Source organism: Haliotis rufescens, unplaced genomic scaffold (assembly GCF_023055435.1).
Source record: "Haliotis rufescens isolate VD_foot unplaced genomic scaffold, xgHalRufe1.0.p SCAF_37, whole genome shotgun sequence".
NCBI classification, from domain to species: Eukaryota; Metazoa; Mollusca; class Gastropoda; order Lepetellida; family Haliotidae; genus Haliotis; species Haliotis rufescens.
In genome coordinates this window covers 753,969-771,713 of record NW_025964079.1, presented here as the reverse complement: position 1 = coordinate 771,713, position 17,745 = coordinate 753,969, and the positions used below count along the sequence as shown (strand labels likewise).

At 39.7% G+C, this 17,745-nt stretch overlaps 1 protein-coding gene across 2 annotated transcripts in view; it reads left to right on the top strand.

Moving 5' to 3' along the window:
* Window positions 1–17,745, top strand: part of LOC124140436 (parathyroid hormone/parathyroid hormone-related peptide receptor-like) — a 100,420-nt gene that overhangs the window by 61,124 nt on the left and 21,551 nt on the right. For both annotated transcript variants that reach the window (XM_048381299.1, XM_048381300.1), the window contains exons 2-3: window positions 8,003–8,105; window positions 16,979–17,104. In XM_048381299.1, coding sequence (XP_048237256.1) covers window positions 8,003–8,105; window positions 16,979–17,104 — 229 coding nt within the window. The remainder of the gene's footprint in view (window positions 1–8,002; window positions 8,106–16,978; window positions 17,105–17,745) is intronic.

The following is a 17,745-nucleotide window of genomic DNA, read 5'->3' as shown; positions in this document are numbered from 1 at the left end:
CCTCTTTCCTCAAGTCAATTGAGACTGTGCAAGAGGGAGTGTTTCACGTTTAGCTAAGAATCGTGTTAATGTACCACATGCCAATACAAACATGTCAGTGCTGCCGAGTGCATGTTGCAGTGACCCAAGAAACATCTTACTTGCTGGCATGAGTGATGTGTTCCATCGCACTTACACGATGTTGGTGTAATTACGTAAATACTACACCTCCAAATACTATAACATTATTCATATCAAACTTATTGCAAAAATGTGATCATGACTCAAACAGAACATAGTGACACATTGACGTGTTTCATAAACACCTGGTGTCATCATTGGTAACTTTCTTTGAAATGTTCACTTTACGTTAACGTGTTTCATAAACACCTGGTGTCATCATTGTAAGCTTCATAATCATTTTCTCTTCACATTAAAGTGTCTCACAACACATAGTGTCATCACTTTAAACTTTCTTAGTAATGTTCACTTTACGTTAACGTGTTTCACAAACACCCAGTGTCATCATTGTAAGCTTCATAATTATTTTCTCTTCACATTAAAGTGTCTCACAACACCTGGTGTCATCACTTTAAACTTTCTTAGTCATTTCTCTTTAAGTTAACGTGTTTCACAAACACCTGGTGTCATCATTGTAAGCTTCATAATTATTTTCTCTTCACATTAAAGTGTCTCACAACACATGGTATCATCACTTTAAACTTTCTTAGTCACTTCTCTTTAAGTTAGCGTGTTTCACAAACACCTGGTGTCATCATTGTAAGCTTCATAATCATTTTCTCTTCACGTTAAAGTGTCTCACAACACAAGCGGTGTCATCACTTTAGACTTTCTTAGTCATTTCTCTTTAAGTTAACGTGTTTCACAAACACCCGGTGTCATCATTGTAAGCTTCATAATCATTTTCTCTTCACATTAAAGTGTCTCACAACACAAGCGGTGTCATCACTTTAGACTTTCTTAGTCATTTCTCTTTAAGTTAACGTGTTTCACAAACACCTGGTGTCATCATTGTAAGCTTCATAATCATTTTCTCTTCACATTAAAGTGTCTCACAACACATGGTATCATCACTTTAAACTTTCTTAGTCACTTCTCTTTAAGTTAGCGTGTTTCACAAACACCTGGTGTCATCATTGTAAGCTTCATAATCATTTTCTCTTCACATTAAAGTGTCTCACAACACAAGCGGTGTCATCACTTTAGACTTTCTTAGTCATTTCTCTTTAAGTTAACGTGTTTCACAAACACCTGGTGTCATCATTGTAAGCTTCATAATCATTTTCTCTTCACATTAAAGTGTCTCACAACACAAGCGGTGTCATCACTTTAGACTTTCTTAGTCATTTCTCTTTAAGTTAACGTGTTTCACAAACACCTGGTGTCATCATTGTAAGCTTCATAATCATTTTCTCTTCACATTAAAGTGTCTCACAACACATGGTATCATCACTTTAAACTTTCTTAGTCACTTCTCTTTAAGTTAGCGTGTTTCACAAACACCTGGTGTCATCATTGTAAGCTTCATAATCATTTTCTCTTCACATTAAAGTGTCTCACAACACAAGCGGTGTCATCACTTTAGACTTTCTTAGTCATTTCTCTTTAAGTTAACGTGTTTCACAAACACCTGGTGTCATCATTGTAAGCTTCATAATCATTTTCTCTTCACATTAAAGTGTCTCACAACACAAGCGGTGTCATCACTTTAGACTTTCTTAGTCATTTCTCTTTAAGTTAACGTGTTTCACAAACACCTGGTGTCATCATTGTAAGCTTCATAATCATTTTCTCTTCACATTAAAGTGTCTCACAACACATGGTATCATCACTTTAAACTTTCTTAGTCACTTCTCTTTAAGTTAGCGTGTTTCACAAACACCTGGTGTCATCATTGTAAGCTTCATAATCATTTTCTCTTCACATTAAAGTGTCTCACAACACATGGTGTCATCACTTTAAACTTTCTTAGTCATTTCTCTTTAAGTTAACGTGTTTCACAAACACCTGGTGTCATCATTGTAAGCTTCATAATCATTTTCTCTTCACATTAAAGTGTCTCACAACACAGTGTCATCACTTTAGACTTTCTTAGTCATTTCTCTTTAAGTTAACGTGTTTCACAAACACCTGGTGTCATCATTGTAAGCTTCATAATCATTTTCTCTTCACATTAAAGTGTCTCACAACACATGGTATCATCACTTTAAACTTTCTTAGTCACTTCTCTTTAAGTTAGCGTGTTTCACAAACACCTGGTGTCATCATTGTAAGCTTCATAATCATTTTCTCTTCACGTTAAAGTGTCTCACAACACATGGTGTCATCACTTTAAACTTTCTTAGTCATTTCTCTTTAAGTTAACGTGTTTCACAAACACCCGGTGTCATCATTCTAAACTTTTTTTTTTAATTTTCTCTTCACATACAAGTGTCTTTATCATGACGCTTTACGTTGACATGTTTCTTGACGCGCCACTCAACACGAAAAGCAGCCATTTAAATGTAATGCAGTTCCTGTTGATGTCATGAGTAAAACCTAACAAACGTAAAACCCAGTTCATCTTGATCGCTTACAACTATGTGATCATATAAAATAGTCATCTCGTTGCTAGGATACTGAAATTCCATATAAAAGTGTGTGATCACTCTTGATGCAATATCTTTGGGGTCTAGGGAAACCTGCTTCAACAATAACACGACTGAGGGAACCAGGAACTGCTTGTAGAAACAATCTGAGCAGTAGCAGACCGAATTGTCTGCTTCAGGTTATTATCGTAGCCCTCACAAAGGTTATCACGTGTACTCCGCCTTTTCTGTCTTAGACTGATTCCACAAAGAACATAGATATTATACATATAGATTACACCTGCCAAGACTGTTTCAATAGTCTCATGTGATCCTGTAATTAAACTAAGCAGACAAATTAAACAAACGATCTATCATTGCATTCCACCTCCTGACTTGTCTCAAAGGCTCCAGACACAAGAACGCTCTGCTTTAGCGCATTATACTAGCGGGACGCCTGTCTGCAGTGTGCATGTAAATGTATTAGTGGGTTCTCCCTGTCTACCAGTTCTGCCATAAACATCTACAAGGCAATCTACCACCCAAATCCCCAAAGTCTCGCAAGAAATTGGTGGTGGCACGTGGTCCTATGCACAATGCACTGGTCACAAATCAGGTGAAGACAAGAAACGTCGGTCGGGTGGCCGCGTTTCGGTAGCTTGGCTCATGAGAGTTTCTAGGGCTTCGGTCCTGCCCCACACTTAAGCACATGTAACACACGTGTGTCTCCTTGTGTTTGAAATGTGCCTCTGTTCACCAAGCAGTGAATGGGTACCCGGTAGGATGAACTGTCAATGGGGTTGTTAATCTTCTCGCGCCTTACAGGCAGCTTGGGTTGTATACTCCCCAGGGAGCTGAGAATGGTTGTTGAGTGCAAACTGATCCAGTGACCGGGGTAATAATAGCACTTTGAGCATGCCCCTGAGTGGTCTGGAATTATGTGCAATATTATTATGAAAAGGCTCATCCCGTGTCAACAGGAGCGAGCTACGCTCATGCTGTGGAAGCAACCGACCCAGATCAGACAAACAAGGCGACCAGACAAAGCTTATGAGTGGTTTGAAACGCACGACCAGTTTTGTGTTTAGTCGTCGGTGTTGCAGACGAGTATATGCTCATAACACATAAAACATTGATGTCGTAGGTTAAGTGATAATGGTGTATGAACTTAACCTATCTATACGTTAAGTGAGCTGTGTGATTGTGTGTTGAGAGCGGGTTGGGGATATTGTTGAGTGGGGGATACATACAGTGTTGAGTGAACAATCGCTACCTGTGTCTGTGTCATCTTTGCTTTGTCTGCACCCGTACTTATGGGTTTCCAGTCTATAATCTGTGCCACTTCGGTTGCTTCTAGCCAAAGCTAACACGCAGTTACATGTATGTAATGTGTTTGTTTGTTGTTTAACGCCGCACTCAGCAAACTTCAAGCTGTATGATGGCGGTCTGTAAAGAATCGAGTATGGACCAGTGATACATTTGGGATACGATGGCATGATTGAACCAAGTCAGTGAACCTGACCACCCGATCCCGTTAGTCGCCTCTTACGACAAGCATGGGTCGCTGAAGACCTATTCTACCCCTGATCTTCACGGGTTACATGTGTATAACTGAAGTACGGTTCAACGAGAATTAAAACCCACTCTTTGACCGTTAGGTTTGCTGAGCTGAGAAAGGCCACATCCATCCACAGTTTAGTTGCCGTGTTTGTGGTGAATATTGATGAATCAATATCACAATATCAAAGAAAACGAAGTGAAAAAAGTGATATTTCTCATTGTGCGTATCTGGGCCATTTGTGTTACCAACTAATATTGATTCGACTATTCGTATCAAAGACATCAAACTGATGCAGGCAGATTAGTCAGCTTGGATAATTCAAGAACAGATAATTCACCACTAATTGTTTAATAACTTTATATTCATGACTGATTTTAACATGATATGGTACAAACACACGTGAAACAGAAGTAGATATTAAATCACGCTACAGTCCCGACTACGATTACCTCTTCCTAACATTGTTAACGGGTGTCAGTGGACCATGTAGACACTTGCAATCTTACAGGAAGAACGTGTTTCGTCACGGTCCATTAGCAAACGTTTCTCCCTGAACAGCAAATACAACATCCAATCTAACAACATCGCAGCAGAAAGCAGAATCTTGTCATAGAATTTCTATGAATCAATATCCTGTTCGGATTCTGAACAATGTTAGTGAACATGGATCAAACGTTATTTTCTGTGACTTCCGGAACGCTGGTGGATTTGGAACCAAGGGTAGGCAGTTATCCACCCCATCTCTCACCACTGGCAACTCTACAGTGATAAGAAGTGGGTGATTGTGAATGAGTGTTATTTTACACCGCTTTAGTCGATCTTCTCGTCCTGTCACAACAGGACACAAAGCTAGCTGACATTTTTTATCCCAAGCTGGCTACTGAAAAGAAAAGCCAGCACTTTATCCACAATGCTACACATCCTCACTATATGGGGCATATGACAATCTTGCAACACCTGGTAGATGATACTGCGCGCCCCTCGCGGTTTATTCTCCTTGCAGTGTTTTATTGTATGATAAACAAATCCTACTCGTCGTTTATTTCCGAACTATATCTGTACATATCCTTGGTATATATACTTCCCATAAGGGCAATCGGACCATGGTAGGTGTCCACAGCCCCTGACACGTTGCTTTGTCTAGGTTAATGAAAATGAAGAGGGTTGCCTCGTGTATTTCGTCCGGACAAGTGCGATTCGTCATTTAAATGGCAAATCACATTTTCTGCGATCATGATCCATCTTAGGATTATTCCTATAGGACACACATGACAATAATGATACGTCATAAGGCCTCCCCTCCACTGTTGTCGTTGTTGATGGTGAACGCGGTGATTCAACGCACAAGTCCACTAATTCGACAAAGTGTGTCAATGGGACTTTATATTCATAAGTGTTTTTGTTCTAAAGTAAGTATTGTTTATCTGATCAGTCCACTAGTTTGGTTGGGTCTTGTTGCTATCCATCTTCATATTCATGAACATAATTTATTGCTAGGATTAGTAAACTTGACAATATAATGGGTTCCTTTTAAAAAAAGCCTATGAACGTATAAGTTATTATATGTACTTAACCTTCTGTGTCCCCATCTGCACGTGAAGCGAGTGGTCAGTGGGTTCAAGACTGATATTATTCACCATAAGCTGACCACTCAACACCAAATGGGTTGTTTCCTGTCAAATATATTCCCCGTAGGCTGGTTAAGACAATAGCTGTGGAATCAGTTATGACCATGGTGATGATGTGTTGCCGGAGGATACACGTGCTTATTTGGTTAGTTGAAGACCGAACAAAACCACGTATCCTTCAATATCCCGCGGAAGATCGGGATTCGATCTCCGGACCGCGTACACGTTACCCTGCCTGGTGCTCGCCAATAAGGGACCTACCATTTGATTATCTGGGTCGGGGAGGGGATTTTGTGTGGAGACTCGATATTTTTCAGCTACAGATGAAAAAACCCACATCTTTTCAATTAAAACTACTGGCCTAATTTTGTATTTTACTCAAATATCTTGCGATAATGTATTTTTGTGGCAGACTGGGATATCCATGTTAAACTGCGACATGATATCTCAGTAGACTAGCACTATTAAAATGTACTAATACAAGTAGTCACACACACACACAATGTTTGGAGTGAGTAGCGTGAAGTAGCTTTGCGAAAGTATTCTATCAAAAACGTTTCATGTCTTCATGATTTTCTGCTCTGAACGCAAAAAGGCCTTTAATATTATGTTGTTTTAGTTCTGAGAGAAATAGGGAGATGTCTATAGAATCGGTTGCAATGATAATTATTGTATTCACGGCATGAGATACAACTGAACCAATATTCTACCATTCCGCAGTAACAGGTATCGCTGACCCATAGTATCTCAAAATGATTTGTTTAATTGACTATACGAATAATATCCTTGAATATTATTACATTTTTGCTCATTAATAATAAATAATTATTATGACTATATCGACAAGTATTCAAAGAGAACGAGTCTGAGAGGCAGTTATCGTTTGGCCTTGGAGATAAGTGTAGTTCAAGTATGTTCTTGTACTGAATCAGAGACACCTGTCTGTCTGCAAGCCTATCAATCTCTCGAACACAGGCGAACATACCAGCCATGACTGCATTATTTAGTGTTGAAAGTAGCACATCAACTTAAACACACCTACAGCGGTGTACAGAGGTTATCAGTGGATTCTGATGGGACATGCCGGTGTCACTGCCAACTCTAGAGACAGTGGTCGGCCTCACGTCATGGAGACCCGGTTGTCTGGCTTCATGGTATGCCATGGCGGTCGTTGTGTTCAGTAATCGTTCAGAGGCAGATTGTTCTTGTTCTGTTAATTGGGCTGATTCGCATGGGAGTGGATGGACAAGACAGAGCATGTGAGTGTGGTGTGTGTGCTTGCGACGTATCTGACAGTAAACGAGTTGGGTAACCGCTGCTTTGAACAGTATTTCTGTATAAAAGCGACAAAGACCATATCCATGATCATAAGAAATGTCTGCTGAAAGCAGAGCCCATTGTACAATTCCGACTATATCATGAGAATGTGTTAACGAATCACTATCAAACAGTGATGATGCCAGGTGTTCGTGAAAAGGTGAGCGTGTCCTGTCCCACCTTGCACCGGTCATAAACACACGCAAAGGCAAATCAATGTTCACCTAAAACCAAACACGCCTACATGTCTACTGTATGTCACGTATCAATTTAATGTGGGAGTTGAGCTCGAAGTGATGCAGTTAGGCGACACCCTGAATGCTGAATATGGGATTCGAACCCACGATCTTAACATGTTGTATCATGGTATGCCTCAGAGACGCATAAGAGAACTTTTAATGGAGAATTAGACGACTGGGTCACTCGTGCTCACTGTAGATAACAGATGGAGGATGTAGATTCCTGCAAGTGGATATTTCACAGTACCTGTCGACTATAAGGTTATAGGTATACATTTCTGATCCGGTCGGTGTATAAATGTAATTATGACATCATGACATGTTTTTTTTCTATTATAATCCTTATTCAGTATATTTGTCCTTGCCAACTGATTTTTTCTTTTTATTTCTTTAACTTCTTCTTTTAGAATTTGCGCACAACAAAAATTGGTAATTTTGCTTCGATACATATATGTTATTTGCCTATTTTAAGGGATTAGATTTGTTAAGTATAACGTCATGGTATGGACTCTGTTGATGATGTATTAACCAGCTGATAATGTGATGGTTCCTTTCAGATTTGAAACATTCATTTAGAATTGGGTCTGGACATATTGTGCATGGTTTCATGGTTCGATGGAGACAGAAACGGAATACTAAGTCACATTAAGAGTGTGGAATGTGTGACAAGTCATCGTGGTATTGTTGCAGGTGGTGTCGGTCATGTCAAAGACGGAACAGAGGAAGCTTCTACTGCGAGCCAAGGTCCGCTGTTACAGGAAGATGGTTCGCGTCCTCAATACAACCAGCCAGGGTCAGTACATAGTTAATGTCACGGCATAGTCTCAGTACACCTACTTAATGTCACAGCATAGTTTCAATACACCTACTTAATGTCACTACATGGTTTCAATTAAGGGTGAAACGATACACTGATATTCCGATGCATTGCGATACTTGACCCACGATACAATATACGATAAATGTAGGCCCATTTATCGATACGCCACGATAGGGAACGCAAATCTCAAGTACAGCGTTTCCTCCCTATTGTGCCTTTCAGTAAACCGCTAACTTGGTTTTAGCGCGCGGTAACGCATGGCTCCCCAAAACATACTTACATTTTTAATAAGTTCAGATTTTACACTGACAGATGTTTTTCCCCATCTGAAAAAACATTATCAGCTGATCACCGCAAGCATATAACACCGAAAATACGAGTCAGTAAAACCGAACTGAAATACGCAATTCAATACCATCATAATATTATCTTGTTATTAAAACATGTTCATTGTATATCCAGACATGTGTTTGTAATATATTTTATGAATGTTATTCAAAATTTCATTTAATATTGTTTTCATTATGTTAGGTGAAATCGTATGTGAAGAGATACAGCAACCAGTCAGATTACCGCTTTTGATGCATTGAAACGAACTTTAGTTGCTAGAGAATGGATACATATATTAAAAATGCCATACTTTGACTTGTTAAAAGTCATATTTGTGGCAATTTGGCTAATATATGTCGACATAACATTTTCGCAATCGAAATACATTTCGCACGGGAAGTCCCTACGGTGACTGGTCAAATTTTTCAATACGTAAAAATATCCTGCAACAGCAATCACCAGAACCAAAATGCTACGCTTGTGGTTTTTATAATTTTAAATACATATATAGTAAAATCTGCAACTAAAATAACACGATATTTGAATATATTATTCAATACACCTCCTTAATGTCACTACATAGTGTCAATACATCTACTTAATGTCACCACAGTTTCAATACACCTACTTAATGTCACTACACAGTGTCAATACACCTGTTTTAAAACACCTGCATGTGTTTAATGTACATGTACATAGTGTAAATAAGACAGTTAATGTCACCAAATGGTCTACATGATATCAATACACAGTTGCAGTACATTTGAATGCAAAAACGAATTGGAGTACTTGTTCATGTGAGAGAGTATTAATCATATGACTGAAAGTGACACGACCCTTTCCATAACCTTAACGAATCTTAACTAAAAGCAGAGACCATTGTACGATTCCGACAATTCCGGTGGTAGCCGTCACAAACACATGCAAAGGCACGTTAAGGCAGCCTTTGGGCAAACATTGAGGCCTTACTTGTATAGTTTTAGGGATTTCTGCTGGTATGGCTTTGTGATCACTTCGCCAGCTGGAGCTGTGTATCAGAAGCTCTTGAACGGCAAACTGCACGTCAATATATCGCTTCATATAAAGGATGTATACAAGTCAAAATAGGGCATTGCATCAGATATATTTTATGTCACTGATGGGTAAATTTTGGAAATGTCCTCTCATGTTTACCATAAGATGGTTTGAAAGCTCTACTAAGGCCTTGGGTGTTGTAACGCTGATCAAACAACTTTTGAGCAAGCGTCGTATGACGCTCTTTGAAATCTTCGTAGAAAGAACATTCTCGATTGTACCTCAAAGAGGTGAAATGTAGACATCAGAGGCTGGAGCTGTTGGAATATTGCTCTCCATTAAGCAGAAGTTGATTTTTAGAAAGTTGAAGTCATCCCTCCTGCCACACAGTCTTGTGGAGAGTGTTTTGTCACTCTGAACGCTTGTGTCGTGATCTAATTATGAAACCTATGAGTCTGTCTCACTGGTCCATGTATTTCTAGTTTAGTAGTTCAGATGTACAGTTCCTATACAAGCATCATTTTGTTTTTTCCACACAGTCACTCCGGGCTCTCCTCCCACATTTAGCTGCCACGCCGCGATATAACTGTAATACTGTTAAAAGCGGCGTTAAGCCCAACTCACTCACTCTCCACACAGCGTGGCGTGTCAATGCACATGCCGAACACTTCTTCTGGTTTCGGCTACAGAAGAGTCAATTAGTGGTCAACAAACCGTCCTTATTAATGCGGAATGATTCATATACCCCTATCTCATTAGGTAGTTCTAGTGTCTTCCCTGTATTAGATACCATCCTTTGACAAACAGGTGACAGGGGCACTATCGACGGAGAAATGTGACGCTAATACCGGCAGTCCCCGAAATTAGTTTCCTGTCAATAAACATCAAGGGATGTTATTGATCTGCACTGACAGATATTATCCCTAGTCGGGGCCGCAGTTCACACTCCAGTGTCACTGAACATGAACATTGGACACCACTGTTTATGATTACTTCCTTTTCCTCACTTCGTATTTGTAACGATAGTCCTGCACCATGACCGTGGAATATATTTATTTTATGAAAATGAATAAATCTGGAAACGCATACAAACGCAAGTCTAGCCAGCTCAAGCTAGCTCTATTCAACGGCATAGGGAAATATTTTTTATTTTGAGAGTCTGAAGGATATGGTGTAATATAAGATTTCAGAGACTAAATGCTAGTCTATCCTAACGATGGCCGTGCGAAATTCACTACCAGCCCTGACTGAGAATAGACATACCAACACAGCAATGTGTGTGGAATAATTTCCTGCCAGGGTATAATTGGCGTGAAGGTAGAGAGCTGTGACAGTACGGTGTAGTTAAAGCACCGTGGTTCCTTTCTCCAGAACTGAGTTGCAGGAAGTAAATGTTTGGTGCTATAACGGGTCATTTAGAAACATGCCACTGCAAATGTTTAATTTGATGAGGCAATTTGATGGAAGTAGGATTTCCGGCTGAATTTGCTAGATAATAGACATACACTTTTGGTAATGACCACATTAGTATTACCACTTTCATGCATAAAGCATAAAGCTACTTGTATGGAATTACACACAGGAATGAAACTAGCAATGGTTAAGTTCGTTAGTTTCGGTTTTTGTCAGGCGGAACTTCATCGGTATTTGCTGTCAGCAGGTGGTTCATCCTTCATCAATCTCAGTCACAGAAAGTGGTTAACTTTACATAATGTCTTAGTAAAGCAGTTCGGCGATGGTATATACGAGGGTTGACTGATCTGGTGGTTCATCCTTCATCAATCTCAGTCACAGAAAGTGGTTAACTTTACATAATGTCTTAGTAAAGCAGTTCGGAGATGGTATATACGAGGGGTGACTGATCTGGTGGTTCATCCTTCATCAATCTCAGTCACAGAAAGTGGTTAACTTTACATAATGTCTTAGTAAAGCAGTTCGGAGATGGTATATACGAGGGGTGACTGATCTGGTGGTTCATCCTTCATCAATCTCAGTCACAGAAAGTGGTTAACTTTACATAATGTCTTAGTAAAGCAGTTCGGAGATGGTATATACGAGGGGTGACTGAAATGGTCTGAATATACGAAGGATGTAAACTACGGTTATAACGAACTCAAAGGGACCAGTAATTCTAGTTTGTTATACAAACATATAAATAGGTAGCATATTCATGCAGGCATCCAAAGTGACTAACTCCATCAACACAGCTCATTATTGTTAGTCCTTTTGTGTGTGTGTGTGTGTGTGTGTGTGTGTTTGTGTGTGTTTGTGTGTGTGTGTGTGTGTGTGTGTGTGTGTGTGTGTGGTGTGTGTGTGTGTGTGTGTGTGTGTTTGTGTGTGTGTGTGTGTGTGTGTGTGTGTTTGTGTGTGTGTGTTTGTGTGTGTGTGTGTGTGTGTGTGTTTGTGTGTGTGTGTGTTTGTGTGTGTGTGTGTGTTTGTGTGTGTGTTTGTGTGTGTTTGTGTGTGTGTGTTTGTGTGTGTGTGTGTGTGTGTGTTTGTGTGTGTGTGTGTGTGTGTGTGTGTGTGTGTGTGTGTGTGTGTGTGTGTGTGTGTGTGTGTGTGTGTGTGTGTGTGTGTGTGTGTGTGTTTGTCCTCAGTTTAATATGTGTACTCTGACCACACACTATACATACTCCGTGTCAGCCAGTCCTTGTTTTGTCCCCTTACTTCCGAGCACCAGGCAGGGAAACAATAAGAACCATCTTTTAACATCTTTTCATATAACGCGACGGGGAATCGAAACACTCAAATTTGGGACTTGATCCATGAAGGAAATATTCATGCACAGTGCAAGGTCAGGAATATATCCGGTTTCGAATACATTTTAATAACGTTCTTTGAACAATCAGTTTGCGACACACACCTATTCGTTAAACAATAGTACTCTACCCACTACATCAATCAGAAAGACTCATTGCTCAACATACTTATCAGCCTGATGACCTTTTTGACTCAAGTGATTTGGCACAGTTATCGCCTCCGCTTGGGTGTTTTTTAGGGCAGGACATGCTAACCCTTTTCTCGAACACCTGGTGTCATCACTAATTGTCAGTGATCCATTCATATAATTTCCATCACTGCTGTGCCTTTTAGGCCCAATGGAATTTGTGTCGGCAGGTAAGCGAGACTGATTAGTCTCTGGCGTTGACGTTTTGAATTAACGTGAACACGTTTCACTGAAATAGTTATGTATCAGATAAACGCGAATATGTCCCTCTGTCAGTGGGAGTTATCTGTATATGTCACAGCATCTGTCTGAAGGATGTGGCAGTTTGTCAGTACTATCCTTCCTGCTCAAGAAGGCATCCCTTCGGGTGTTACATCGAGTGCACAATCAGGTGGAGAAAAAACTGTCAGAAGAAATTAATCACCATCATCACACATCTGCTCGATCTCAGCTAAAAACAGTTTTTTTAGAACATGTGATTTATTATAAGGGACTGTTTTGAGTGAAAGGCTATTACCATCGTTACGTTTTACAGCCTTGTTGAAGGTATCTCATGTCTCCGTGGGGTTGTACCAGCACTGGGCATATCACATCAAAAATGAATACAAGTCTAAAAAGTAAGATTCATTGCCATTATAAAACATAATGTCTATCTTGCAGCATACGAGTTGTATTGGTTACATGAAAAAACAAACTGTGTGATCTTGCAACGGTGAGCAGTGGCAGTAGCAGTAACAGAATCAGCAGTAGCAGTTGCAGTAGTAGTAGTAGTAGTAGTAATAGTGAGTGAGTGAGTATGGTGTACGCCGCTTTTAGCAATATTCCAGCAATATCACGGCGGGGGACACCAGAAATGGGCTTCACACATTGTACCCATGTCGGGAATCGAACCTGGGTCTTCGGCGTGACGAGCGAACGCTTTAACTACTAGGCTACCCGACCGCCCAGTAGTAATAGAGTAGTAGTAGTAGTAGTAGTAGTAGTAGTAGTAGTAGTAGTAGTGGTAGTTATAGAGTAGTAGTAGTAGTAGTAGTAGTAGAAGTAGTAGTAGTAGTAGCAGCAGTAGTAGTAGTAATACTGGTGTGGTAGTAGTATATAATAGTGGTAGCAGTAGTAGTAGTAGTAGTGGTAGTAGTAGTAGTAGTAATAGAAGCAGCAGTAGTAGTCTTAGTAGGAGTGTTAGCAGTACTAGCAGCAGCAGCAACAGTAACAGTAGTAGTAGTAGCAGTAGCAGTAGCAGTAGTAGTAGTAGTAGCAGAAGTAGTAATAGTAGTAGTAGTAGAAGCAATAGTTGCGATAGATATTTACTTTTTGTCATGCTTCTAGTATATAATAATGAGGAAATGTATGATAATTGTTGGGGATATAGAGTTTTCTTAAGGATGTCAAACAGATAGTGAAATTCGTCGGCTGTTACAGGGGAGTTACATAAATGGCAAGTTGTTTCGTCTTTTGGAATGTTATGGCTGTTACGGGGGAGTTACATAAATGGCAAGTTGTTTCGTGTTTTGGAATGTTATGGCTGTTACAGGGGAGTTACATAAATGGCAAGTTGTTTCGTCTTTTGGAATGTTATGGCTGTTACAGGGGAGTTACATAAATGGCAAGTTGTTTCGTCTTTTGGATGTTATGCCATCTGCATGTTTCATTTGGAAAGTTGTGGTTACATGTGATCCGACCTATCCTTTCTCGAAGAAGTTGATGATTTTAAGATGTCTAAAGCATGGCTTTATATCCTTTGTTTATTACACACAGCGGCATACTGCACATTGAAGAACCCGACCTATCCGGTTACACTTTGGGCAAGATTTTGTTTTATGGAGTTTTTCCTGACGGACGTTAAACTAGATATTTTCAATGCATGTTTTATATTTAACTCGGTGCCTGGCTCTATGTGCTCAGACAAACGACACGTTTGGGAGTTATGAGACTTAAAACGTGTTTTGATATCTCACCAAAATACCCAGCGGTGATACGCATACGGATCACAATTCTGTAAAATCTGCCATTTTGATTTGCAGTTTGCATTTATGCTTCGTAAAGTGTCCATAGGGTGTTCCTAGCTGGAACATGCCTGACTTTTTATGATACGTTGATACTTGGGGTGGAACTATTCATGAGCTAACACTACCCATTCATCGCCACAGAGGAAACAGCTTGCCCCATTATCCACTTCTTATAATAATTATAATGATCCATTCTATAAAACTTATCACAATAAAGATATATATACAATGTCTAAACGAGGATGTATGGAAGATTAGAAATTTGCTTCAGTATGAGATAACGATTCAGTATGAGACAACCAATAGATATATACTAAATTATCAAAGTCCTATTGCAGTTGGTACCTTCATGTATATATACGTGTTCGTGTGTATCAATTACCTTCACGCAGTTTATCGTGTGTGATCACATGCTGTTACACATGCTGACTCAGCAATATATAAACGAGTCAAGTCTCTCGACTTACTGATGACATGTACATACTTCATTCAACAGTGATTGTTAACGTTAAATGTGTATTTATGTTCTGTAGTTCCCTTCCTACCATCACAAAACATTGAAGATATATCGTGACCTTGCCTTCCGTATCGACAATTACCACTATATCTACCGTCGTGTCTTGCGTATCTACTACAGAGATTGCTATAGTTAAAATCAAAATCCATATACCGTTTCCCACAGAGATGGCACTTTAGCAACGGGAGTATCGGATGATGATATTACGGCGTCTACTGTTTGGTACAACGGGGAATACAACATTATCTTTGCCGTAATCGGCGGCGCCTGGTGTAGAGCTCGTACACTACCGATTTCTTTATGAAACGTTTTTTTGAGGTTTTTATAAAGTTTCAATGAGACAATGTTTTGGACTAGCATAATTCATCATGCTCATAAATCTTTTCAACACTTTAACTAAGTTACTGAACTTAGCCATGGTACGCCCTCGATAGTCCTTCATTCTTCATTGTGAAGATTTTTTATTATAAATCCATGTGGGTTAAGTTCAAAAAGGCCTGTGACTTGAAAGAGGAGCATATCGTAGATAACCTATAAAATTTCACATCGGTAAATGGACGGTATCGCAGAGATAAGGCAGAAACTGAACAGCTGTCTGCGATAGCAAGTAGAACCTCTGAGGCAATCCCTCACGTCAATCTGTGATAGATCAACCAGATGATTAGCGGAAGTAGAGCTCTTCAGTCAATAGATCAAACTCCGATAATGAAGTGGAAGTGGAACTTATCAGTCAATAGATCAAACTCCGACAATGAAGAATAAATATCTGTTCCCATGGAGTGTTTTGGTATTGTGAGGCTAAGTGAAAGTAATGTTCGTATCGTAATCATGAAATATCTGCCACATACATTTTTCACTGTGACATCCAATGCTGCTTTAAGCTGACTCTCAGACATGTTGGAACATCGTGATTATCACAGCGTATATCTATGTTAAGAGAAGTGTGTTCATTATCACAGCGTATATCTATGTTATGAGAAGTGTGTTCAGTTGAGGTGTCGATGACCCCATTATAAGACGCAGAGTCAGTGGACCAGCGAGTGAGATCGGTTTTGTGCAGCTTTTATCAATATTCCAGCAATATCACGGTGGGACACGCCAGAAATGGTCTTCACACATTGTACCCAAATCCGGACATTAGTTGTGAGAAGCTCTTATTTCAACTAAACGCCATCCTAACAAATTAGTTATCATGACATAGTACATGTAGCTCCATACACTGCTACGTGGTTGTAGGTTGAGGAAAACAAGGACTAGGTAAGGATAGAGCTTACACAAATGTTAGAATATTGTTCTAATTTCTATAAACGGATTGGATTCATGTTAACAGATCAAATCACTGATCAAAACATCTTGCATTAACATACACTGAGAATATAAGTTATAATGGGCATGTGGCCCCTTAGATGCATAAGCCCAGCTCTCTCAATATTAGGGAGGGGCTCACCCCCAAACTTTAAATACACCTATAACAGAAGTATAAATGCTTTGAGAGTGAGTGAGTGAGTATGGTTTTACGCCACATTTCGCAAAAACAATTTCACATGTTCATCTTCCTGAGAGACATCACCATGCTTCTTGCCTCTGTAATTGTTAAAATCTTAAGAAAAACGATATCAACGGGTAGTTAATTGTGAAAACGTTTGACATATGAAATCAAGCAGCTGAAGTTGGCTTGAAACAGTTTTATAATAATAATAATAATAAGAAGAAGAAGCATATAAAAGAGACAAACCCTTTCTATGTTGTGTTTCACTTCGTTATCATTTGGAATGTAATATTTCATTAATATAAAATGTGAACACCAGAGAATATCGATTACCCGCCGCAACAGATTCCATTCAGCGCAAAAGGCAAAAAAGAGGTGAAAATTATATGAATGGATCACTAAAAATCAGTCATGACACCAAGTAGTCGCGAAAAGGGTTCTGCACTACCGGCAGCACCCGCCACTGCCACAATTTGAAGACTTAAGTGTTGTTTAAAAGAATATCTCCAAATTTAACTCATTGTTCAGTGGTATTTCTTGCAGACCCTCGGGACGGCCCCGCCCCCTGTGTGGTGGCCTGGGACGACATCCTGTGCTGGGACGAGACCCCCCCGGGGACCATGGCTCAACAGACCTGCCCAGATTATGTCAACGGTTTCAACAAAAATGGTAAGGGATATGTACAGTGTATTTCCATTGTATAGAGTAATAGCAGTTTAACCGAGACACAGGCGGGGATACTAGGGCAAAGATGCTCCCTTTGGTTTATTACGTTTTGAAGATGTGAGGCAAGAAAACACCTAGTAAAGATAGCATATGTACAATTTAGAAATTCACTTAAAGGAAGCCATATATCGATACTAAAAGTCTGAAAGTCTGAAGTAACACGTGCCCTAATTACGTCACAGTGAGACTATCTTTCTGCACATGACACCATTTCATAACAATAGCTTCATTGAACCCAACTCGCAAACACATGGTGTTTCGAATAAACATTCCTGTTAGTATAAGTATTTGTGAATATATCTACAACCGAACAACTCGTGGTTTGCACGGAATTGTCAGCTCCTTTTGGGGTAAATAAGCGCTTGGAATGAGCGATAGACAGCTACCATTGACGTGCGATACTGGGGCATTCTGTTAGTCGAGACTGTCAATGAGAATTGAAATATTTCTGTTGTCTACCTCGATCGTACAACCCATGTTTTGAGCAATGAGCGAGTGAGTTGAGTTTATCACCACTTGGAAAGGTATTTCAGTTACATCGCGGTGTGCTACATCAGCTTGATGTGGGAGATAAACCTAATGTG